The sequence below is a fragment of the Haemaphysalis longicornis genome, unplaced genomic scaffold, assembly GCF_048455015.1.
Source record: "Haemaphysalis longicornis isolate Haplotype H1 unplaced genomic scaffold, Haemaphysalis longicornis Haplotype H1 scaffold_1, whole genome shotgun sequence".
In the NCBI taxonomy this organism is placed as follows: domain Eukaryota; kingdom Metazoa; phylum Arthropoda; class Arachnida; order Ixodida; family Ixodidae; genus Haemaphysalis; species Haemaphysalis longicornis.
The window spans coordinates 142,365,942-142,391,968 of NW_027526203.1; the positions used below are offsets into that span (position 1 = coordinate 142,365,942).

The following is a 26,027-nucleotide window of genomic DNA, read 5'->3' on the forward strand; positions in this document are numbered from 1 at the left end:
ATGAAGCGCACTGTATACTGCCGCGAACCGTGCGCAAGACCTCTGTGCAGTGATTGCACGACCACAGTCACGCGAATGCAAGAACGGAACTACCGTAACAGAGCAGTTTGAAATGTCCACGCTCGATCCTTTCGCATTCACGAGCTATCCTGAGGTGTTACGGAATGCCGCACACGTAAACAAAAACCGCGCTGTGCGTATGCGCCAGCGGCATCCGCCTCGCAAATATCCCCTTGTAGACAAAGATATAAAACAAAACACTATCACTCAGTGCCTGTTGGTAAAACGGGGCTCTAGAAATCCTATAAATGCTACCAAAGAGCGATTTCGGCGCGAAAACAAGAGCAAACTGCAGCGAGCGCCCTGAAGCGTAGCGAGGGCGTCTGCTCTCAAGTGGCCAACAAATATGGCGGCCCCGCCGCGGAGTTAAAGGGACGGCGGCGCCGCGGGTGAGGGGAGAGAAAAAAGAGGAGGGCAGCGGAGAAGGAGGGAGCAGTTGGCGCTACCTTAGTTCTTTCAGGGACCTTAGTAGGGGCGCCACTGAAATCCCCCTAGCGGCCCGTCTCGAAAGCAGCCCCGGGAGTCCGCGTCCCGCTCCCCACTGTCGCCCGTGCTTTTGCGGCACGTTCACAACCGAGATTTACCGTTTGCGGGCGTTTGAAATCTATGTTTATGTGGAGCAGTCACTCTGTTCGCAAGTGGGGTGTCTTTACGAGAGTGTAAATGTTTCTGACGCGATCATAGTGTGGTATATTCGGGCTGTATAAGCGCCAGGTGTCTGTCATAGGACAGCGTCGCGGAACCGGCGTATGATGGACACGATTGTAGTTTTACACTGCCCTGGATTTACTAGCAGTGTCTCCGTAACAACCGGTTTCTCAGATGTTTATGCTACGGATATACACTACGATGTAAATCAGTTTTGTGCGCTTACCTATTCAGCGGAGCCCTCATAACTGACAGCAAGCCAGTTACGTTTGCCAATGTTGTACCTCTGATATTAATCACTACCATTTACAAACCAGTCTGTGTTAATTCCGGGAATATTCAACAAAAGTACGATGGACAATGCATAATTATACTCTGGGATCAGCACACGACAGAGTCGTCTTGTCGTGAGGTGAGCGCCCGCAAACATTCATCTGCTACGTATATCCTCTGCGAGCAGCGCGGAGACGGGCTTAGAATATAATCCGCGTCCGCGACTAAATCCTTCTTCGAAATATCGTCATATGGCACACGGAGCCTGTAGAATAAAGCAGAAACGAAAATCAAGAGGGCCTTATCACATACCACACTCTTCCAACGACCCCTTTCATCGCTTGTTGAACTACCTACATGTATACTTCCAAAAATGCGTCCGCCGTACGATCAGCTTTTCGTTGAAGTCGAAAAACAAAAGGACAGTGAACGGGAGTTTTGTGTGTGTGATTACTTAAGCAGTCATTGCTTGATTCCGTTCCGCATTTGTACACCGCGTCCCCCTCTCCTCCTCCCCCCCCCCCTTTGTTTCGCGAAATAGCAGTGCATTTCGCGTATAGTTGGTCTGGTGACCCCTATCTGGCTTAAGTTTCGACGAAAGTCTTTACCATGTCAGAAGCTGCACTGTTTTTTTTTTTTTTTCATTTCCGTTAGAGCTATTATGTTTCTTCCGCACTTGCACAGCATTTATTTTTTCGTGGTTTCATATTAGATTGTCTTGGTTCTTGCTATAAGGCGTGTGTGGGCAAATATTTAACGACGCACAGGCTTGGAATATACTTAACATTTTCCCATGCTTTATATTCTTATAAAAGGCATAAGTTATTGTCCGGGATGGGGTTATCATATCCCCGGAACATATTTTTCTGCTACGTATATATTCGAAACGAAGCCGCATTCGTTGCCCACGCTGCAAAATGAAGCCAACCTCTCACTTCGCCAGTATCAGGTCTAAACGATGCGACAGAGAATTCATTTCTGCATGACGCATTTGGAGGTGGCAGTGCTGATATGCTGCTACCGTCGCCGACGCCCGGAAGAGCGGCGACGAAGTGCGCAGAACCGCGTCCCCGGGTGTACTCTTGCAGGCGATCGCGTACTCTACGAAGACGCAGCTGCTTTTTAAGCGAACTAAACGCACTCTTTGCTAATATACGTCACCGTAACAAGTTTTTTTGGGGCCTGGAAAGGCGAAAAGGAGCAAAACAGAACCAAAACACTGAACGAGCCCCTATCAGCCACGCAGCGCAACTCCCGTCAACGCCGCGGAGAAGCGGCGGCAGGCGGTGCAGCGATCGCGAAGCTCGAGGCGTATACCGCGCAACTTGCACCATAAGTGGTTAAAACGTCTGGAGCGCGCAACGTCTCTCCTGGCTGCCGCTGGATGGCGCTAACCTTCCATATGCGGTTCGGAGCTCGGGAGCACGAGCCTGTCTAGCGAAGCTTTCTCAGTGTGTCGCTGCTGGTGCGACTACGTGTGAAGACGCCGGGAGCACTGCAGTACCACAGCGATGCACTACGGTATGTCGGCAGGCGTACGCCGCACAGTGCTGCGACTCGTTTCTCGTGCTGGTCGTCTAGGCCTCACGCGGCGCGAGCGCAGGGCCATCGGCCTTCCGCCAAGTGGTGCACCCATGTGAGAAAGGGAGTCAACAAAACTACGCACGCCTGTTCGGACGCCCGATACGTGACGTAGGGACAGCGCCGCTGCAGTTCCTTGCAAAGCGGGCCCGTCGGAGGGGCAGTTGTTTCTCCTCAAGGACGCTCCCCTCTTCCCTCTTCCCCCACCGCTCAACCCTCTCTGTGCGCCGACTCCATCCGCTTCTTCGCCGGCGCGCTCGGGAAAATGGTACGAAGTACGGTGCGACGGGAGGATGCCGACACGCCGCAAGTAAAATGCAACTGCAACAGGTGGGTGTACCTGGACGAGACGGGGTACAAGACGCTCCGGGAGGCCCGAGCCGCGGACGGCTTCATGTGCACTCTCTGCGTCTCGGATGCCACTTCTGCTGCGAAACTGGATGCTTTGGAAACGGAGACAATGAAGCTGCGAGAGTTGATAACCCGACTGCAAGAGCAAATCCTGGTGTTGAATACACAGCTCGCAAGAAGTGGCGTGATCTCTGAGCAGCGGAGCTCTGGACCCGAGCTGGAGTCTTCTCGACCGTCTGAGTCAACGTCAGCCCTCGTGCCCTCCATTCCATCAGAGTGTGCTCAAGAAATTGCTCTGGAAAGTCAACAGCAGCCACCCCGGCGAGCTGAACCCACAGTCCTTCCTATACAAGCGCTCGGCGCGGGCAGCAGTACGCAGGATGAATCTGGAATCAACAACCTGAGCAACGTCGCTGACAAGCCCCTTGCTACAGCACCGGAAGTAACAAGCTTCCAGGATGCGAATCTGGGTGCAGCACCGAACTCTTGTGAGGACGAACCACCAAGGAAACATCTGGAGGAAAGGACCCCTGCGCGTAAGCCAGATATACAGAAAAGTGCCGCACATGAATCATCGGGAACAAGTCCAGATGAGGTGGCCTTTGGGACTGGGCAAGGTGACACGCAAGTAAATGCCGCATCGAAGAACAACCTCAGACAAAATAGCCAAGAGAAGTTGCCCAATGCCCTGGATGTGGAAGAGTCATGTGACCTGGGACATGCTCAGCTAAAGGGAACGCGAGGAAAAACGCACCGGAAGCTGCGGCGTAATGAAAGGAACAAGGCTTCGGAGTGGAACACCCCAGAGTGCATCAGTGGCGGAGCTCAGGCTCTGACCATTGCTGGAAAGAATCCGGATAAGCCACAGGTTGCCAACGACCAGCACGGACACCAGAACGCGAGGGGGTGCCCACCACAGAGCAGGCTGAGGGAGGTTGTGATGGCCGGCGACAAAAATGTGAGCCTCCTGGCGGAGACCTTGATGGCCGAGACTGGTTCTCGGGGAACTTTTGAGTTCCTATACGGAGCAAAGGCAACGATGGCAAATGCTGTCCGCTATGCCACTGATTTTGAGAAAAAGGCCCCATCTACCCAGAGACAGTACATCCTGCATGCCGGAATCCATGACGTCCTGCAAGGCACCTCTCAGGGAATCACAGACATCCTTTCGCGGGAATGGTCTGGTCGGCGCGGACAGCTCACTGTGTGCTCCATCCCAGAGATCACCAGCCGAGGCGGAGAGGTGCGCGCTGCAATTGTGCTGGCCAATGCGAAGCTCAAAAAGTGGTGTCGGAAGACCGGGCAACGTTTCATCGACATGAACAAGATAGAGCTGCCTATCGGCTATGGCAAAGATGGCTTCCACTACAGCGAGGACAGCACACGCCTCATCAGCCGACTCATTGGACAGTCCTTGGTGCGTTTTTTAGATCGGGGAGGCCCACCCCGACTGGGGAAACCAAAACCCCTGACAAGGATGCTGTCCAAGGAGGGCCAGCTGCCTGTAAAGCATGGGCACAAGCGTGGAGACCCAAAACAAGGTACAGGGGTGATGCACCATACCCAAAAAAGGCCGGTAAACAAAAACCAGCAGAGACGGAAGAGCGGGACAAATCAGCACCAAATGGAGCTGGTTCAGCTCATCGCACAGTCCCTGGAAAGCATCCTAGCCAAGAAATGGCCCACCCAGTAGGAGACACCTGCAACAACACCGATGGCCGAGGGAGCCCACCACCGCCACCGCCATCTCTTCAGCAGGCCACAGCCACCACCGTGAAGCCGCCAACCCAACAGACCAGATACATCCCGCAGAGGGAGGGAGCACCTCCTACTGACCCCCGGAAAAGTGCCCAACAAAAAAGGAAGCGTTCCTGTCGACACCGCACAAAGTGGGCAGGAACGGTAAACATCGGCTTCCTAAACCTGCACGGGGCAAGGAAAGCTTCGAAGTGGGAAGAGCTGTATGCAACTCTTGACCGGGAGGCCATTTCAATCTATGCAGTAACTGAGACGCACCTTCGGGGCTCTGAGGAACCTCCGATACATGGAAGTTGGCATTGGGCGGGTTGCAACCGGGAAGCTGACTGCAGAGGTGGTGGGGTGGGCGTGCTGTGGCGACACGGTGATGCATGGGCGAGATTGGAAGGATCGTGCCGGGAACATCTCTGGATCACCGGAAACATCTTTGGTAAGCCCACGATCATCGGTGTTGTGTACCTAGCTGTCACCCAAGGGCCACACGACGGCAACTGCAGCATACTGCAATGCATAGAACAGGATGTGGCACGGTGGGGAACCAACAAACAAGTGCTCCTGATGGGAGACTTCAATGGGCACATTCAGGCCATCGATGGGTTCCAGGACTATAATGGTAACCTTATGGTTGGCCTGACTGAGAAGCTCTCTCTCGAGATAGCCAACCTGCGAGGAGACTGTGAAGGTGGCTTTACGTGGTGTGCTCGCAACAGTCGTAGCTGCATTGACTACGCACTGATATCGTCCTCACTGGCAGCACACATCAGACAGGTCCACATCGACGAAGGCGGCCTCTTCAGCCTGGGGAGTGACCACAATCGCATCAAGCTGTCACTCTCATCGCCCCACCAAAAACATGTGCGACAGCCTCGAAAACCTGCAAAGCGCTATCTGCCGGCACCTGCATACAAAACAGTTGCCAGCGAATTCGAGTGCAGCCCCATCCACGCAAGGAAGGCAACGTACTCGGAGTTTGTCGATGAGCTCAAGAGAATCATGCGCAAGCACGAGGTTCGCACAGGCTCTCGTGGAGGCCCTCAGCGAAAGCGGTGGTGGGACAGGGAAATCAAAGAGGCCCTTGAAAAGCGGCGTGCGGCGAACCGGGCACACAGGCATGCAGTGAAAAATCTCACAGCCAGTGAATGCCTCCTAGCCTGGGAAGAGTATCTGCGCTGCAAACGAGCAGTGCAACAGCTGGTCCAATGCAAAATCGCAGAAAACGACCAAAGGCAACTGGAGGAGATCACTGCAGCAGGCCGCAGCAGCACCCGGAAGTTTTGGACCTATGTTTCCTCACTCGACTGCAAATCGCCACTGCCAAAGCTCCGAGATGAAATGACGGGTGACACAGTGCTTGATATACGTCGGCACCTCCAATCGCATCTTGAGAGAATCTTTGACCCTACACCCAACCAAGGTGACGTCCAGCACAAAGCCAGCCCGGTAGGAGAGCCGCCAAGTGAACAGGACTCGCACATGGCTGACTGCCAATGGGAAGTGACACCGCTGGCTCTCAAACGTGCTCTTGCTCGCATTGGGGCTCACACGGCAAGCGGACTCGATGGCATCCCTGCGGAACTGGTCAAGTGTCTGGGGGAAGTGGCGCAAGCACACCTTGCAGCAATCCTCACCGGCATAATCCACGGCGACCCCATCCCAGAGGCATGGCTACTGGGAAAAGTGTCATTAATACCAAAGAAAGGCGGTGACAGCAGCCTTCTCAGGGATCACAGGCCACTCACAGTCACCAGCGTACTGTATAGGCTTTTTGCTCAAGTGCTTAAGGCCTGGATGAGCGCGTGGGCGGAGCAAAGTGGTCACCTGACGGAGCTGCAAAATGGATTTAGACGGGGTCGTCGGGTGGAGGACAACCTGTTTGTACTCTCCCAGTGCATAGAAATTGCACGGAAAGAATCCCGCGGCCTGGTGACATGCTTTCTCGACGTCACTAAGGCATATGACAATGTCCCACACGCCCGTATGCTGCAGCACATGAGCGACCTGGCTATGCCATCCAAATGGATTGACCTTCTGCGGCGCTTATACACCAGCAACAAGGCAGTGGCATGCTTCGGAGAGGTCCACACGGAGCCAGTGGCAATACACCGGGGACTGAAGCAGGGGTGCCCGCTCTCCCCGCTGCTATACATGCTGTATGTAGCGGGGCTAAGCCCTTATTGCGTCGGGACTTGGTTTCACGCTGCCCTATTCTGAAGATGGACTCCCGCAAATGTGGACACTACCGGGGCTGGTCTTCGCCGATGACCTTGTCCTGCTCGCTGGAAGTGTGGCTGAGCTACAGGGACTTGTCACCGCCTCGGCTGAGCATCTGTCAACACTGGGACTGGCCTTCAACACGCGCAAGTCAGCGGTCCTGTGCTTCTCCGACCCAGAGGACAAAGCTCGCATTGTGCTGCTGCCTGGCGGTGAAGAAGTTCCACCGATGCACAGCTATTGTTACCTTGGCATCACTTTCAACACCACTGGCGACAAGTATGCTACACACGAGGCTTTACTGAAAGAAAGGTCGAGACGCGCCAGCTGTATCCTGCGCAGACGGTGCTTATGGGGGTGCAACCGATACCTGTTGGTCCGTGACCTGTGGAAGTCGGTGCACGTCCCATGTCTCACCTTTGCGAACGCTGTGGTGTGTGTGTCGGCGCCAACACGGGGGTGGCTCGAGCGTGGTCAGCGAGAGGTGGGCCGCCTTGCCTTGGGCTGCCATGGCCGAGTGGCTGTGGAGGCCATACAGGGTGACTTGGGATGGTCAACATTTGAGGCTCGCGAGGCCACCAGCAAAATTGCATTCGAAGAGCGACTCCGAGTCATGAACGACGAACGCTGGGCGCGGCGACTTTTCCGCTACATGGCATTCAAGGGTGTTCGCACACAGTGGTGCAACCGCCTCTACCACCTCCGTCGAAAATTTGGCTTCACTACAAGCCCGATCGAGGTGGGCCCGCCGCACAAGATCACGGAGAAGGTGCGCTCCAGGGTGAAAGAAGAGGAACGCGCTCACTGGCAGACCGCAATGCACCAAAAGTCTACCCTGGAACTGTACCGCAACCACAGGCAAGATATAGGCCGGATGCGTGTCTACGACAACAGCAGCGGCAGCACACTCCTCTTCGAGGCCCGTGCGGGGGCACTGCGCGCGCTGCTGTACTGCCGGCACTACGACAGCACACCAGAGGTTCAAGCAGCAAAGTGCAGGGCATGCGGCGACCATGAGGAAAGCATGGAGCACCTGGTGCTGCACTGCCACAAGCTGCGCCCACCCGCCAGAGTCAACGCCACTATACAACAGGCGCTAGGGTTCGAGGACGGCGTTGACAATGCCATGGACGTACACACGACGAAAGAGCGACTGCAACTCTGGCAGCGATCGGTTCGGCTGGGTGCGGCTGTGGTGACGGTGCAGTGAACGCACGAGTGAACTGCAGTGAATGGTGACAGTGCAGTGAACGTACATACGCATGCAGTGTACCATATGCACAAGACTGCGGGAAAACTGCTACCTTTAGTTTTCTCGCTGGTGGGGACGGTGCAATGACTTTAGGCATTCAGCCGGTTTTTTTTCTTTTTATATGTATTTTGTTAACTTTTTCACCTGGCTTGGACATTTCGGTGTTCGCCCGATACAAAGGGTTTCTGGCCACAACGATCATCATCATCATCATCATGGGAGGCGGTACCACTCTTCGAGGGAGCGTTTGAGCTACGCACGAGGTTCGACGCAAACATTCACGGGGCCTCAAAAGGACAATATATTTTTCTTCGACGAAGCGTGAATACTGACCATGTGTCTAGTGTGTCCGTGTATCTGATACGGAACTCAGCCGCTCGGCCAAAGCGAGAGAATGCTTGAAAATTGAGAAACTGTATACACACGGCTTTAAAAAAAATGGTGTCGAAGGGAATGGGGATAAAAGCAAACGCACAAAAAAGATTGGGCTTTGTTGTTCCACGCAAAACAAAAATAACTGGTAAAAGAATGAACCCTAGCTGCCCCAACAAATGGCGCTCCAGCCGCTTGAACCGCGGACAGCTGAATTGAATGAAACGAACACCTATTGAGTTGATCGTGGGAGGAGTAATGGGATACGCATAGTGAGACGTGTTTGACGGGGAGACTAAAAGAGGTGTACATGGTAGGGGGCGGAACACTATCACATTTTGAAGATATTTGCGGCAAAGCTTGCTGATACGTGGACAGCTTCTTTTCTTTCCTTCTTTCATAAGTCGATAAATAATAAATGTACTGCCAGCTTCCCCTACTCTGTGTATTTGCCTTGTATCTTTATGCAAACTTCGATGGCCCGAAATTGTTGTTTTCTTATTTGGTTTCGTTTTGGCTTGTATTTCATAGCGCCTTTGGTTCATGATGTCAGGCAGGCTCTCCCACCGAAGGCCTACGTGGCCTCCTTGGCAGGCCAGCCTTTTTTTCCTGTTTTAGTAACAAAATAAACGATCCCACTACCACCACCACCTCCACCATCATCATCATCATCAACAACAACAACAACATCATCATCATCATTGCCAGCATCATCATCACGCAGTACAAAATTAATAGTGTCATTCTGTCATCCTTTTAAAAGCTCTCAAACCAGCCTTTTCGTGCGTATTGCATCCAGAAAGAATTGGCAGTGCGCAACAGTTTAGGCAATTTGAAATATTTGTTGTACAGAATGCGGTGCTATTTCAAGCTTGAAATGACTTACCTTCTCACAGGGGTTCACTACAAAGGACACGTCATTAAGGGCGTTCGGAAGTATCCCTGGCCTGTAGGATGCCGTGTAGTGATCAAACTCGAGCTTTCCTTCAGACGGCCATTCAGCTGGGATAGGGCGGGCTCTCCAAAAGACCAAAAGGTCACCAGGCGGCGAATTTTCGGTCGTAGCGTGTGGAGCAACGCCCGTGGTCTCGGCCTGATTCGAGTGGTGCAGAAAATGGGAAATAATTGGTAAAAGACATGTTAAAGTTTGTACTAGTGAAACAGCGAAAAAATGAGACATGACTGTTGAGGACTGTCAACCTGGTTTATTTTGCGACTCATGGTACCTACAAATTTATTATCCATTTATTTATTATTTATTTTGAATACTTTGAGCTCACCCGGTCTGTTACAGGGTGGTAATGGAAAACAAGTTTATGCAAAACATGCTTTCAAGTTTCCTTCAAATCAGTCAACCGAGTGGTTAGTTGGAAATGTGCTTAAATGTGCTGGAAATGTGCCGAGTGGTTAGTTGGAAATGTTCTGTGCTGAAAGGAGTTGAGTTTGTTCCACTGAACAATTGTGCCTACACGCATCAACTATAGGCACATAAGACATCATAGAATGAGTGGTATTAGTTCCCGGTAAAAGTCTTTCAGGCAGCTGCAAATACAAACTAAAATTCAAGTTTGGCCTATTGTTGTAAATTTGATATAAAAACATAATACGTGCGATCTTCGGGGGCATAGCCAGCGCAGTGAGACCAGCCCTGGCAAGCATGCAGGTTATCCCGTGTGTCTTGTAATCCGAAAAATAAACCTAGCCGCCATTCGCTGAATAATTAAGTTCCAGTTTATGTGTTATGTACTGTTGATGAGGGTCCCAAATTATACTAGGGTACTCTAAACTTTATCTAACAATAGTAGTGTATGGCTGAAGCTTGATATTTGGAGCAGCATCTCTTAATTTACGTCGTAGCAATCCAAGCTTGCGCTGGGCAGGAACACATACGTTTTCGACATGTTAATTGCACGTTAGGTTACTAGCTGTTATATCAAGATATTTCAGGTGTATAAAACGCTGAATTAGATTGTAATTAACAGAGTACCAAAACATCAATACAGCTTTTTTCTTCGTAACCGTCGTACAATCACATTTATCAACATTGATCTGAACATCACCTTTTAGCAACGGTTATGAATTCGACATAAGAATCATTTTGTAATTCTTGATCGACACAACTTTTGACGCGGCAAAACAAGACACAATTATCGGAAGGCAACCGCACTTCATTTATTGGATGCACTTTAGTAGCAATATCATTATTGCCCACCATAAACAAAATTGGTCCAAAAACCGACTTTTAAGTGGCACTTGATGACACCACAAGCACAAAGAAACACTCACCAGCTATTTCAACAAACTGCTATCTATTGTGTACATCAGCCTGAATCCATTTAGGATTTCTGTATTGAGAATACACCTATTAAAATTTTCAATAACCTTGGTATAGCTAACCCTGTCAAATGATTTTGCTAAATCAAGTGCGATGACGTCGACTTGTTTAAGCAAATTTAGTGCCTCTGCAAAAAAGTGCATCATGTTTGCAAGTAATTGCATGACAGTTGGCAGGCGTCTTAGAAAACCATGTTGTTTTCTCTAAATGATATTATATTCAATATATTCCACCTCCTGTTTACAAATTACCTGCTACAAGATTTTGCAAACCGTACAAATGACAGATATAGGAGCCCAGTTTGCAAACTTTACTCCGTCTCCAGCCTTAAAAACAGCTACGATGATCGCTAACAAACATTGACTTGGAAGTGCGCGATTTGTTACTGATACAAAAAGAAAGTTGAACAAGAAGCATGCAACCCATTCATAGTATTGCTTCAAAGGTTTATTTGGTATTGTGTTTGGGCAAGTTGACTCCTTTACATCCCGTTTTACCAACATATCAACTTTGCTTTCTTTCGAAATAATAATAAAAAACCAGGATGGTTAAGCAGTGTAAACCCGGTTTGGTTTCCCATGCATGCGTGGGAAACGAAACTGAAACTTTTAAGTAAAAGTGCCATGAAAGCTTCTATCTTGTGTATTATTGCGTGAGCAATAACGGGGCTTATCTACAAAACTTTGGCATTGATCGATAGAATAGAAAAACCACGCGGAGAAAGTTGTCCTTGAGAAAGACAGTCGTCGTTTGCAAGCTGCCTTCGTCACTGTGGCGACGTTTCCAGGGTGATGTCGTCTCGAAGCGCGGCTCCCACCTTCCTCTGAATAGGGTGGAAAAATACGAACTCAAAGCAAAGCGTTTTTGTTGGGTGGAGCCTCAAGTTCGGCCGGGAAATCTGTGAAATGCTCACGCATTCTCATTTAATTGTTTATAAATGCTTAATAAATTGCGTTACATAGTTGCATAATTTTTGAAGAACCTGCCGCGCACACTAATGGGTTGTGTGGCAGGAGGGCGTATAATAGAAAAGAAACAGGTAAGGAACACATGCAGGACGAGAAAAACCGAATAAGAAAACGAACAACGCATTATAAGCAAAATATGTGTGCTGAAAGGAGTTATAACACAAGCAAGACAAGCCTCTGCGCAGCATTTAAACGGAATGCAACGCCATGCCGATTTTCATGAAACAATTAACAGAGAAATAGGCATACGATGGCAGCTTTTGTTCCACCAACAATAAAACAACACAAGCACTTCCAAACGTGGATTGTGGTGCGGCGACAATTTCTTGGGGTAGCTTATTTTTCTCGTCGAAATTATCGCGGAAAGAATGTATGTCGCTATTTACGCACATTGATATTCGTAAAGCAGAAAAAATGCGTCCGACAATAAAAATATGTAACTTATGTAACTTGGAAATTGGTGTACATATTTCTACTCAAGCGAGTCAGGTAAGTTTAAAAATGTTGTAAAGCAGTTTCAGCCGTAAACAATGGTCTCTTTTTATCCGAAAAAACTGCCGATATTTCTTGGATATGCCATACTAGCCTTTGTCTAGTCATGGCTTCCAAGCATACATCTCGCAGCCAAGTTCTGAATTCTTTGCACGTAATGTGCAGATATCTTGGTTTCAGGAAGCAAATCTACGAATCCGTACTTGAAGATTTGCAGTACGTGTCAAAACGCGTTTTTGGTATTTTGTTAGGAATGTATTTAGAGCAACAGCATAAAATTGAAACCGAGTCTTTCTTAGCACCAAAGTATTTAAAATTGTCCTTCTGAATACACGCCCAGGTACCTCCATTTTGGCACGATGGTAAAACATTCGCGTCCTTAAAATTGATCTGCCTCACTGTTTGCATTGTGCTTGTGAAAGCCCCGATGTTCAGTTTTGAAAAGCATGCATTATGATCTCACGTGTTGCACCACGACAATATAGCACGTCGGTCACTTCGCAGTTGACCGGACTCGCGAAAAGGAGCGGCGGCATGACATGTACAGGAACAGTAGGGGAACACGGTCATGGGGTATGATACTGGTGGCCCTACATAATTTACAGATACCATGAAGCAAGGGAGCCGTTGTATATGTCCCTGCAATCTCCCTTTTACAACTTCGACCTCGGAAGGATTCAATTTGGTCAGAATAACCCGCTGTATTCGGTAGACAAAATACTGGTCCTGCTTTGTGCCTTTACTTCGCTCCTTGCCTTTTGCTATGGACAATCACGTCGAGAAATCGACCCAAGGATTTTCAAGAAACGTGAGAGAACATACAACAGTAAATTTCGAAAAAATATATAAGAGAACGTTGCTTGCCACAGAATAAATGCTTTCTGAACATGTAAAAAATCCACAGTTAACATGTTTTCCAATATTAATGGAAGCGAAATTCGCATGGGTGGATTGCAGGAATGGAGAGGAGCAACGAAGCTGCTTGCTCAAACGAAAGTGTCCTGGGAAAAAAAGTTCGGTTTAGGTTGGGTATTCTCAGTGGTATTAATTATAGTGGTAAATAATTTTCACATAAATAATTCCAGACGAGACAAGTCTCTATTTTTATTCTTGCTTTGTTTCCAGTTTTGAATATCGGAGTTGCGGTGGGAAACGTTATAAGGTAAACAGCCCACACAATCAAGGATTTTGGAGAGGATAACAAACCAACTCCTTGCGGGACGTAAGTCTGTTTACGTGGTTTGAACGTGTTCGTTGTTTTTGTTCAAAGGGACCCTGCAACACTTACCATCGACTACTTGGAATGTATTTTGGTGTAAAGTCTATTGACCCAGTAATCTCATTTCGCAAGAATGATAAAAATCAGTTCACTATCGCCGAAACTACGCGTGATGAGAAATCGCGCACAATTGTTCTCTCTCAACTCGACCCCGGACACCCGACGAAAGCTGCGCTCCCTTTACCGAAGAGGGGGCGGCTCGCGGCGTTCTCCTCGGCGGCCTCCGATAAATCACAGGCCGGGGAGTTTTCTGCTTTTCTGCGCAACGTGAAGGGGTCTATTTCCGGTCTGGTACAACAAACAAGCAGTCATGGCTGCCTGCTCGCAAGCGGGCGCTGTGCTGGTGGGGCGTTTTTTTCGAAGCAATAAATGTTTGTTGTAGAGTGGTCTCGTGGATAGGGGAGTATTGAGCCCGTCACTCAAGCTCCGCGCGCACTCAAAACACAACAGAAACACCAAAACTATGCGTACAGGTTCAGACATAGAAGAGGTTGGTACACAGCGCCGATGACGGCGGATCGTCGCAGGAAATGCGAGAAATAAGCCGCGAAGTTGGCCAGTGACAGCCAATAGGACAGCCGTGGTCCAACGGACGTCGTTTAGGCCATGCAAGGGGTGCATAATGAGGACAATTGAAGAGAGCGCGGTTGGTTTTTCCGCGTCTTTCAAAGCGATTGCAAGCTTACCGCTTTACGTGCACGTGTAATATTTGGCTCGGGTAATCCTGGCAGTGTCATCTTGGATTAGTGGCACTGCTCAAACAGTGTTGCAGGGTTCCTTTAATGAACCAAGCTCTAATGAACGAAGCTGCAGCATCGTTTGGGTTTCCTCCTGTTGGACCAATGGTGGGTAGGGCTTCCTGGGGATTCTTGAAGAAATTGTGGAGACATTCGATTTTTGAAAATACATTTCTCACTTGAATTCTTGTTTTACTTCTCTAGTAAGCAGAATACCCGTGCATTATCAGAAAACGTGTCTCCTGAGCCTATGTATCGTCAGCCATACTTGAATATTAGTGACGACACTGTTTTATCACGTGTTAGACGCATGCGCATTCAGCCGGCTGCGAAAACATTCTTCTTTTAATTACCCACGTCAACCCTGCTTTTGAAACGTGGCTACATTTTAAGAGATTTTTTATCATAGTTTTCCAACTGTCGGTTGTAAAATCAACCTTAAAGGGGCACTGACACAAAATTTTGAAGGCGAGATAACTTCGGAGATAGATTGGTGGGAACACACATACATCATCTGCAAAATATCAGCGGCGAATACAGCCTAGAACATATTTAAAATCAGTTTTGAAGTGTGCGAAACGCAACCGAGCAGCCAGCAGAGGACCACGCGCAATTGTAAATAAACAACATCCATACACGTCACGAGTTTGTGTTTGCCGCTTCCGCACTACCGGCGTTTTGCGCCGGCTCGCGCGGCTCGCCGCTCCAATCGGAGGCACGGAGGGCGGAGCTTCTGCTCTCGAGAACGAACAACCCGATCGTTGGCGGCGGAGGCGCCGTGATTTCGTCAGCTAATCGGGCAGCTGGCCGCGACCAAAGTTCTACAGCGATTCCAGGCACTCTGTTTCTATTACTGTTTATTACCATTGGATGCTAAAACGCGCCGGAGGCACGAAAAGCTCACTGAGCTAGCCGCATGGTCGCTCTGCAGGCGGCGGCCACGGCCGCGAAGTGGCCCAGGCCGGCGCAGGTAGCTCGAGTGATAGCTTGTTACCGCTGCACGAAATTGCCCCCAAGTCCCGACCATGGTGGCTTACGTGAGAAAGGAGTTAATGATGCGATGGCGGGTTGCATTAAAAATTGTCATCTGCACCGCTTACGAGAGCGGCACTCGAATATCCGCCGCAGTGCTGAGCCGAACACATCTGTAGGCGGACCTGTAGGCAGACCGGCCGGCTGCTCCCAGCGCGCGTCTTGCCACCCACCGTCTCGAGCGTCGCGCGTCGTTCTTTAGCCGCGGTAGCATTTGCACTCGCAGCGCCTGCGTCACATCCACAGTCACTTTTTAATTAAGCGCCTCACGAGATCAGTACGTGGGGGCATTCGCAGAAACTGCCGTCGATGCGGATTCGACAGTGCTACGGCGGCTCTGCTCTGTGATATCCCTCCGACGGTCACGTGGTCAGCTTTGCTCACACAAAATCCACAAAATCCATCGTTTCGCGGCACTCGCTGAAACCGAAACTGCGACTGGCCGCATTGAAAATGCCTCTAATTAAACAACCGTCGCACGCTGAAGCAAATGAGGTTTCTACAGGTTATAAGTAGGTCACTAGCTACTTATCGCAACAAAAAAAACAAGATGCAAAATTTTTGTGTCAGTGCCCCTAACCTTAAGCTGTAAACCATTGTTTTGTTATGGGTAGACGCGCAGTGCACTTCTGGGACATTCTACGACGGACACTGAAGAAGGACATAGACGCCACCCCCGATGTTGTTCGATTTCCTCCAGACAGAGCAGCTCCGTGTCATATCTCTTCCTAGATATCGGGCTTTTCATTTTGTGTAAGTGTCGCATGATCAATCTAAATGAGGACCCTACTCGTCCAACAAAATCACTTTTTCGGGAGCAATGTGCGTGGGTAGGAAGCGTATATGCTGCTTAAAGTGAGCCCCCACAATGGCTCTACCTTCTTGGTGCGTGTGTGTGCCTACTGGAGTTTTAGTTACACTTGACTTGTGCCCCTTTTTAAACTGTGAATATTTTAGGCGGCCTATAGACTGCACTTTTTAAGCGCATAAAATTGGTATGATTACCATGTTAAAACGAAAAAAACTCTCCCATAGCAAACTTGGCAGAGCACTGCGGTGCCGCTGTGCACATTCGGGTTCAAACCCCATTGGATCACACATGTCTGTTTATTTAATTACTCTTTACGGCGGAGGTCATTTTCTTGAACTGACAACAGAAGCGATGGCGTTTTTTTTTTTTCAGAATGGTGCCCATAAGGCTTTTGCCGTAAAATCGCATGACACAGACTGCCAAAACGCCGGCAATACCACATATTTCCTCGCTTCGCAGCCAATTACATCAAATGATGAGCCTTTCTCGCTCCTGCGCGTAACGTCCCCACCTTTGTAATCCTCCTATTCGTCGTGGTGTTCCCCTCCTTTCTCCCTCGCCTGTGCACCCCTCCCTGCCTGCTTTTCCTAGCTGCAATTCAACTCCACTTTTCCGCACATCTACTCCATTTTCATGCTCTCCTCCTGTTCTCTACTTGCCAGCCGCTTTCCCCACACCCCTATGAATACCCCATCTCTAGCACACCCCAATGATCCCTCTTTTATTCTTTGTATTTTAATCGCCTGTGGCCCATCGTCCTCTCCACAATCATTTCTCACTCCTAACTTCCTTCCTGCAAATTTCCTCCAATTCTCTATCCTTTTGAATTTGCTATCCGCCATGCCTTCTCCTCCTCCTCCATTCCCACTCGTGCTCTGATATTTCAACAACCTCTCGACATTTTAGACCTGACGGCTGCCATCGTAACGTCTCTAAGCAGACGCAGAGGCAGTGGCCAGTAACCACTGAAAAGTGCCTTCCGCAAGTAGTGCGAATTAAAGAGCAAGCTATTTCCGTTACTAAAAAGAAAGGTATACAGCTGCGCATATTTAACGACAAGGAAACCTCACACAATGTAACATTTTTAAACCGCTGGAACTAGCAAGCGTTTGAAACCGACGTTTGTCAGGCTTGCAGAAGTATAGTTACAGTGCATTAGCAAACCGGAACAGAGATATTTCCATCGATTCTCGATTACGTATAGAATACGTAACGACAATTTTGCTCTAATTGATATATGAAACAGAAAACAGTCCCAACGGATAGTTATCGTCGCATCTCGGAAAGAATTTCCTACACGTAAAACATACTGGAACGCTAAAATAAACAAAAGAGACTCGTAGATAAGCATTAACGTTTGATATTTCACAAAAATAAAACGCCGACTCTTTTGGGCCGATAGTGCATATTTCCCAAACATTTGTCATACGGGGTTACAATTGCCAGCGGGCGAGCCATTTATGGGCAGTTAGAAGATAAATTCAAAAGCAAATCTTTTATACGACCCGAAACATTTCGCACGCTTTATAAACAACATCGGGAGACTAGTAGCATTTTGTCTGAACAAGTGTATTTACAGTGGACGAATTGATAGCAAGTTTGTTTACAGCGCGCAAGGCTGTTTCCCCGGATATATTTTGCTGAGTGTTTGTAACTTTCTTTTTGGTGTATCACAATGCGCTTTCACAAATCTCATCAGCCATTCTTCTGGAAACGGTGTTGAGTTGAATGTTTATGCTACACCACAACACGCGCTTCAAATATACCTCTCTGGAGCGCCGGTCGTAGCATGTGTCGAAATCGGACGACTCGTCGTTGGTCAGGAGCTCCACGGTGAGGTCTCTAACAACTTGCCGCCGGTTCGAGAGTTTCAAAAACAGTTCGTTTTCAGACAGTTGCTCAACCGCAGAATAATTATGTGCCACACCATTCACGAGAGATATTGCTGGGTGCACCAGGCCTTCTCGATCCATCGCTGTGATGCGATCGTAATGTTTGTCAGCAACTGACAATGAAACTTTTTTGTTAAGGGTCAATGATTCGCTCCATTTCTTAGACCTGAGTTTTTTCAAGGCCGCGTATACTGCATACCCTGAAACATGCACCAGTGCACGGATGATGTCCTTTGTCTTTGACAGTGTTTCTTTGGTGACAACTACGTTGGCAACAGGCCGTCAACAGTGAGCTTCTATGTCTTGGTCCTGCCATTGTGCGTCTTTGTCACTCAAGTTTGAGTTTTGGCGACAGTCGGAAGCGTGCTTTGCCAACGTAGTTTTTGTTTTCATGCTCATACACTTGCCTTCTCTACGCAAGGTTTTGAGCGGCCGCTAGTTGTCTAAATTTGCCGAAGCGGTCTGCTAGGCAACGGTGAGAATTTTGCCAAGCAGCACATAAATCAAGTTAAATTCGTCTAAGCAGTACCTTGCGTAGTCTGGTGACGAGCAGTATGGGTTTCCTTAGACAGCGTACCACTACCGCAATTTTTGGTCCATTCTTTAAAATCCTCCATCGACTCCGGAAGGTTGTAGACGAAATCTGCTTTGCAGCCGGCAAGCAAAAACAGGGGGCTCTTGAAAGTCGTATCTTAATCTAGATCCCCTAGACGGGGTCTTTACGTATACTATCTTGAACCATTTTACCGTAATTTTAATGAACCTCGCAGTACCTTCTACTCGGCAGAAATTGTTATTTTCACCAATTACTCGAAGAGCGCGAGGGACAGTATAGTTCAGCAGCTGCAGAGGAAGCTTCACATTCTATTTTTCGATGTGTGTCGGAAAAAGCGCTTTCCGCGACCATGTGTAAGCATGCCTTAGTAGTTAGCCGACTTCACTGTTCTGTACACCCACAAGGGTACCAAAAGATACCGAAAGCATACGACTTTCTTACGTGGTCTTCTCTTCGAAGTCCGGAAAATCGAAGCCGCGTTCGTTTCGTTATTGCGCTGTTTGATCCAGTTGTTGCGAACGCACTTTGGAATGTGCACTGGATCAATCACAAAGACTAAAGCCCTTTTGGGATCGCATGACTGCGGGTAGACGAAAGCTGGCGAGTCACTGGCTGGCCCCAATCAGAACTGCGTCCTTGCGTTACGGTTCACTCTGTCGTTATCGGTCAGAACACAAATTACTGTGTACCCGATCTTCTCAAGACCACAGGTTACCTCTATGAGAAGTTTGTGCAGAATGTTTGCTGTGGCGCCGCGGAAAGGAGATATCTGGGCAACTTATTTAAAACAAAATAAAATGCTCTTAGCGTTAAAAATTATGACGCTAATACATGTCTTACAGGTGTTATCCGCAATGCCGGTGATGTTTCCGCCCTTGTAGTCGAAGAAAGAGTTAATTTGGATCGCATTCACCATGCCAGTAACAGCGTGTTGACTCTCACCCAGGCCAGATTTCCTTGTTTTCATGTAACTTAAGCAAGTATACCTGTGATGTTCTGCCTGTGGATGCATTCCATGTGAGGAACATGTACACATAATAGTTAGGGGATGTGGCCTTGTGATTTTTTCCATAAGGGCGCAACTATTTGTACCCGTGTGGCGATACTGTATACAGAAAACAACAAAATACTCTGAACTCCGGTAAGTAGCGCCTCCACGTCTTATTCTCAAAAAAAGCTTGAGCTTGTCCGTCAGGAATCGTGTTACACTGGCATTTTACTCTTCCGCCGTTGACAGTGTATTGAGCAAAAAACAAATGGCTTTAAAAATTCTGCCGAAATTCCGAGAGTCATCTGCTAATGCGTAGCATTCTTATGCCGCTTGTCTTGAGTGTGAGTTTTTACAATCAACGTTTCTGGTATTCTAAACCCTGTCCGACCAATTATCTCCATTCACGGTATTATCCCGATTCGAAGGGGAACTTTCCCGAAATCTGCATTATTGTGGAAATGCAGGGCGTTATATACGGGTTGGCATTTTTCGTAATTATTGTATATTTTTCTTGTTTTAGTTTTTCAAAATTTTTTTCCACCAATTATCTCCAGTTACGCTGTTATAACGACTACATTTGGGCCTTTCGCGAAATCTGCATTATTATAGAAATGCAGGACGTTACACGGCTTGCCGTTTCCCGCATTTTTTGTATTTTTCTTAGTTTTTAGTTTTTCGCAATTTCGTGCGACCAGTTATCTCTATTTACGCTATTATAGGGATTGTAGGTCGAACTTCTGCGATGTCTCCATTTTTGTGGAAAGGCAGGGCGTTACAAGGTCCTCGCTGTGGGGATACTCGGCGAAAAATGCTACTCATTAATAATATCCTTAGTCTCTTGTTTCAACGGCGAATCTGTGTAGGTGTCCCACGCCTCGACACTCGAGAAATTCCCTTACAGCCCTCTTGCTGTTCGGGGTTGGCGGGACGCACAAATCCCTCCCTAACGTGGTTATCGGCTTCATCAAATGAAAAGTGGTCGCCATGTCAGCTCTGAAAAGCGAGTATTGTATGAAACCAGCTTGTGCCTTCGACGATGTGGAATATTAGGAGTCCCTTCTCATTCTCAATGCAGTGCCAAAGGGTTCATTTTTGGTTTCTGAAATGTCAAGTAAATCTCCCGCGCACACTATTCTAGAGAGAGAGAATAACTTTAATGAAAACCAGCGATGTTAGCCGAGCCGTCGGGCTGGCTTGCTACGCTAGATGACAGAAGAAAAACAAAACGAAAAAAAAAGAGAGAAAAAAAAGTGAAAACGAAATGATGTAATTTGATGCGGCCAAAATTTTCAATCACAAAACTCTGTCCAGTTCTGTGCTCCGAAGAAACTCCAAAAGAGCTTTGATTGCACGCGCAGCCTGACTGGGACCCGACCATGGACCCAAACCAGCCCTCAGATCAAGTCCCGCACCAAGCTGCCTGCACAAAGATAATATGAGTTTCTGTCTGTGCACGGTGTACTTTGGACACACGCATATAACATGATGGATGTCTTCTCGTGAGTCACATTTGGAGCAAAGAGGTGAAGATGCCTGCTGGATTTTGTACAGGTAATGTCCCGTGTAGGCCACATTCAAGCGCAGCCTATGCAGAATGGCTTCCTCGTGCTTGCTAAGTCCAGGTGGCATTCTGAAGGTGCACTTGGGATCAATCTCATGAAGAGGTGCGTATTGCTGCCTTGCATCAGTCCAGATAGACATCTGCGCAGTCAATGCGGTTGATGAGGCGAGTATTGCCGCATCCTTTCTCGTGAATGGGATCGGCACAGCTTCAGTGCAGAGACTGGGCAGATGAGGCGGCTTTGTCAGCTGCGTCGTTGCCGGCAACTCCGCAGTGGGCAGGACGCCACTGCAGATCTACGCTGTGTCCCCTTTGTATAGCTTGTAAGTGCAAGAGATTGATTTCCCAAGCCAGCTGTTCTTTTGGAAGTGACTTCAAGCTTTCGAGTGCTGACCTGGAGTCTGTAAATACAGCCCATTGATTGGCCGGCTGCTTTAGAATATACTGAAAAGCAGCGCGCAGCCCAGCCAGCTCAGTAGCTGTCGTCGAGGACTAGTGGCTCAATAGGGCGCAGATGGTAGTGAGCGACGAAAAAATCGAGATCCCTATCTCCAACGATGTAGCCGTCACTGAGCCATCAGTGTACACATAAGTGTGGCCTTTGTATTGGTTGTTAATATGCTCCAAGGCAAAGAACTTTAGAGCCGGGGCTGGTATATCCGCCTTCCGCTTAAATCCAGGTACCATGGTGACAATTTTCATAGGAGGGAATAGCCACGGAGGGTGAGGAAAAGAGGCTGAAGGCTGACACTGGGAGGGCATAGCGTGCTGCACTTCAGAGGCCCAGGCGGCAGCAAGCGGATGCCCATGTTGCCTTGCCACAACGCGCAGGCGCGTGCGAAGTTGCTCCATTGCCTGCAAAGCAGTGGGCGGAAGCCGTCTGCTCTCTGTCATGGTTCCCATTGTGGAGGTGGTCTTCGGGACACCCAGACATATCATCAGTATTCGAGCCTGCAACCCCTCTAGTATTTTATAATTCCCTTTGGAAAGAGAAGGCAGAGCTGGGAGGCTATAGCGAAGTAAGCCTTCGCAGAGGGCGTCGTATAGCCGTAAAAGAGAGCTGACGCTACATCCATCAGTTCTGTTGGAAAGCATGCCGAAGATGTGCGCGAATGACGTTAACTTCTCTTTTAGGCTTCGGATGTGAGCCGTCCATGTCAGATGGCGGTCGAAGGCTCATACGGTATCGGTACGCCTGCGGCCGTTAACTGGTAGTTTGAGACGTCCCGCTTCGTAAAGGCCATGGCAGCGCACTTTACCGGTGATATCGCGAGGCCACGTGTCGCGAGAAAGTTCTCAATTGAACTTACTGCACGCTGAAGTCTCGATTGGAGCACACGCCTGTTGCGGCCCGAGCACCAGATACAGATATCATCAGCGTACATAGAGATTTCAACCGATTTCGGCAGGCATCTCTCAAGGTCAATCATTGAAATATTGAAAAGAGTCGGGCTGAATACCCCACCCTGAGGGACACCACGGGTCACGTTATGGAGGGACGTCTTACCATCCGCTACAGACATGTAGATGGTCCTATCAGAGAGGTAATCAGACATCCAGTCGTACATTCGTCCCGCGATGCCTACAGACCTCATTGCTGTCCGGACAGCTTCATGGAGAACACAGTCGTATGCCGATTTAATGTCAATGAAGACTGCAATGGTAATTTGCCGTAAGAGCTTTGCGTGCTTCACATGTGTTGCAAGGGCAATTACGTTGTCGATGCTGCTCCGGCCCTTTCGGAAGCCCGACATCTGCGACGGATAAACGCTTCTGTCATTTAGATCCCACTCTAGGCGAAGCAGCACCATCTTCTCCATGAGCTTCCCAATGCAGCTTAGAAGCGCAATAGGCCGATACGAATCAATGTCCGTGGGGTCTTTCGCAGGTTTCAGAACTGGCACGATACGAGCTCGCTTCCACCCAGGTTCAAGACGGCCGGTCTCCCAGGAGCGGTTGAATATTGACAAAAGCCACCGCTTCGCATTGCCGCCTAGATGACATAAAACCGCATAGTTTATCCCGTCTGGGCCCGGAGAAGAGGATATTCTATTTGCCTCTTGTTCGCTGCGAGACGTCTCCGCGGATTCGGCAATATCTGCCAGGATGGCTGCTGATTGAAGCGCCTTTCGCATGAAGTGCGGGATTTCTCTGGTTATGCTCTCGTTGGAAAAATATGATGGGCAGCCCCGAAATTTTGAATGCACAGCACCGGGACGAATGCAGGGACTAGGAAATGGTGCGGTTGCCGTGTGCCCTGTTAGTTCGGCGACGTACCGAGTCTCGGAAATCACGTCTTCGGTAAGTAGTGAAGCTCGCAAACCTATAAAAAACTAGTCATCGTTTAACTTCAACCTTTTTTCGAGTGCGCGCTGCACAGCCTTGTTAAAACCATGTGCTATTTGAAGACGAAACGTTGCGTACTATTATTGTAATTTAAAGCGCGAAGGAAATTCTGCGAGATGACTCAAACTGGAATACTGTGCAGGTTCTCTCGTTGAATAGGGTGCACCGAATTCCAGCGTAGTTCCTCGTCTTGGGGAAATCGAATACCGCGCACCTTGCACGTCGATTCGTAATTTCTATGGCACTGAGGGACGCAACACTTCTTCAGCATGGCGAATTCAAGAGGTTGTTTATTGAAGTTCCAACCATCGCAACAAAACGACTGGTATTGACAATTAAAAAAACCGGCACGGTGAGGAAATCTGTGCAAAAGTACAACGTGCGCGCACGTGCACCCACGCGCGCCTGCAGCAAACTAACGTGCACGGTGTGATGCGACACCTCGTATACACAGCAGTAAAGTATACTGCGCTTTCACAACAGCGTTTTCCGCTACATGACAGTATTTTTGGAACATATCACGGCTATGTGACCAATGTTTATATACCCGCACAGAGAATTGCTTTCCCATCTTATTAAAATATCAGCACAATTCAGGGAATTATATTTTTGTCGCATTACTGTGCGCCCATCTATTGTAACTCCATGAAAAGACGCCTATAAAATTGCTTCGGCGTGTGCTTTTCACGCGTGCCGCACCATGGCCTCCGAGATTCCCCCGCGCGCGTTTTGCTCCGGCCGCCCCAATCGCCGCGCGCCCCAGCCAAATTTTGTAAGCGCGCTGGTTCCCCCGCGCACCCCCAGGCGGCAGTGCGCACCTATGCATCGAATGCATCGTTCAGCCCGTTGGGCCGCTGTTTATGCGGCATTTCGCAGTGTGTCAACGCTGCAGTTTTTCTGGTCTTGACACGAGTGTATTTGCAAGTTTATTGGCCGCATTTCTGCTGAGCTACTGTCGAAGATTCTTACACAGAACACCTGTAATAGATGTGTCCTTCATTGGAACAGCCGAGAACTCGACAACTTCGAGGCACAGGCCTTCGCCCTTGCAGGTCGAGCCCCCCGATGTTCATTGACCCCACCACTGCTCCCTCGCACTCTTCCGCGGAACGAAAGCCAACACATAACTATAATATACGCTTTATGCGATGAGGCATACAATCGCATTTAGAAAAATAGCAGCCTATCGTTGTTGGCTGATTCCAGAGCGTGTACCCCACGTACGGCACCACATGTGCAGCCCTGGATTTCCACAGAAATGTTAATTGGCGGAGTTCCACAGAAATGTAAATTGGCGGAGTTAATGTAATTGATGGCGACAAAGCGTGGATAAAGATAATTAGTCGAACGTAATTTAGAAAGAAAAACAGAAATACAGGAAGGAGAAAAACAAGAAATATAGAAGTGATATCAATAAATTTAAAAATATAAATCTTGTAGAGCTCCTCCACAAAACAAAGAAAAATAAAGGAGCACCAAAAATAATGACAAAAAGGCCAATGAAAAAATCTCATGAACATACTATTTATAGCCTTGTAACGCCCTGCATGTGCACATAAATGCATAATAGCGCGAATACAGATAATTGATCGAACGGAATCTTAAAAACAAAAAATACAAAACCTAGAACACAATTATAAAAGTGAATATACGAATTCAAAAATATGAGTTCTATACATCTCCCGCGCAAAGCGAAGAAAATAATAAAAAGCTCTGACAAAAATTAACGACGGAAGCAGAGAATTATGAAAAGTGACCAAAGTGTAACGCCCTGCCTTCGAGGAAAAACTGTATAAGCTATAAATGGAGACGATTGGTCGTACGGAATCTTAAAAAAAACCAGGAGCAGAATATAATGGATTATAAAAGCCAGCTTACAAAACAAAAAAAATGCGCATTCATACACCTGCTACAAAAAGGATGACAAAAACTAAAAAAAAAGCGCTGTAAAGAACTACGGAAACACGTACAAAAATATCGTGAGAGCGACCAACTGTGTAACCCCTGCCTTGCATAGAAGTGCATATTTCACATGATAAGATGGTAAGTATTAAAAATAGCGTGAATGGAGCTGGAATGGAAATTGAAAACAGAAAAGACAACAAAAATAAAAATCTTACAAAATAAAAAAGTAGGGGAGTTAGCACATTTAATTGTGTAATTTATGTGGAACCCCGAATCTAGCTGAGCCATCTGCGCGCACAGGTATACAGGCAAAAAGCATTCTCAATTGTAAACACAGGCAAATAAGAAGTCGCAGATTCCGCGATAATTATGCAGCTTTATGTGCTACGATGTATCGTTTAGTTTTTACAGACCGTTATTAGCTTTTCTTAACAGCCGCGAAATGCGCTATATTAGTTCACAAAGCGCTTACTAAAACCTCACAAATACTCACTGGCACTGAATTGAAATGGACGGTGGTGTCTGAATGTAACCATGGTTGGTTTGTGTCGGACTTGTGGTTACAATTTTCTAAGCCTCCCTTAAAAAGCCGCGCCAACAAATCTACCGTGACATG

At 48.2% G+C, this 26,027-nt stretch overlaps 1 protein-coding gene across 1 annotated transcript in view; it reads right to left on the minus strand.

Annotated features, from left to right (window-relative positions):
• The window catches only part of LOC144137284 (ATP-binding cassette sub-family C member 2-like), a 105,743-nt gene that overhangs the window by 40,985 nt on the left and 38,731 nt on the right, over positions 1 to 26,027 (minus strand). Inside the window, exon 9 of the mRNA XM_077669459.1 lies at positions 9,393 to 9,599. Within this exon, the coding sequence (XP_077525585.1) occupies positions 9,393 to 9,599 (207 nt within the window). The remainder of the gene's footprint in view (positions 1 to 9,392; positions 9,600 to 26,027) is intronic.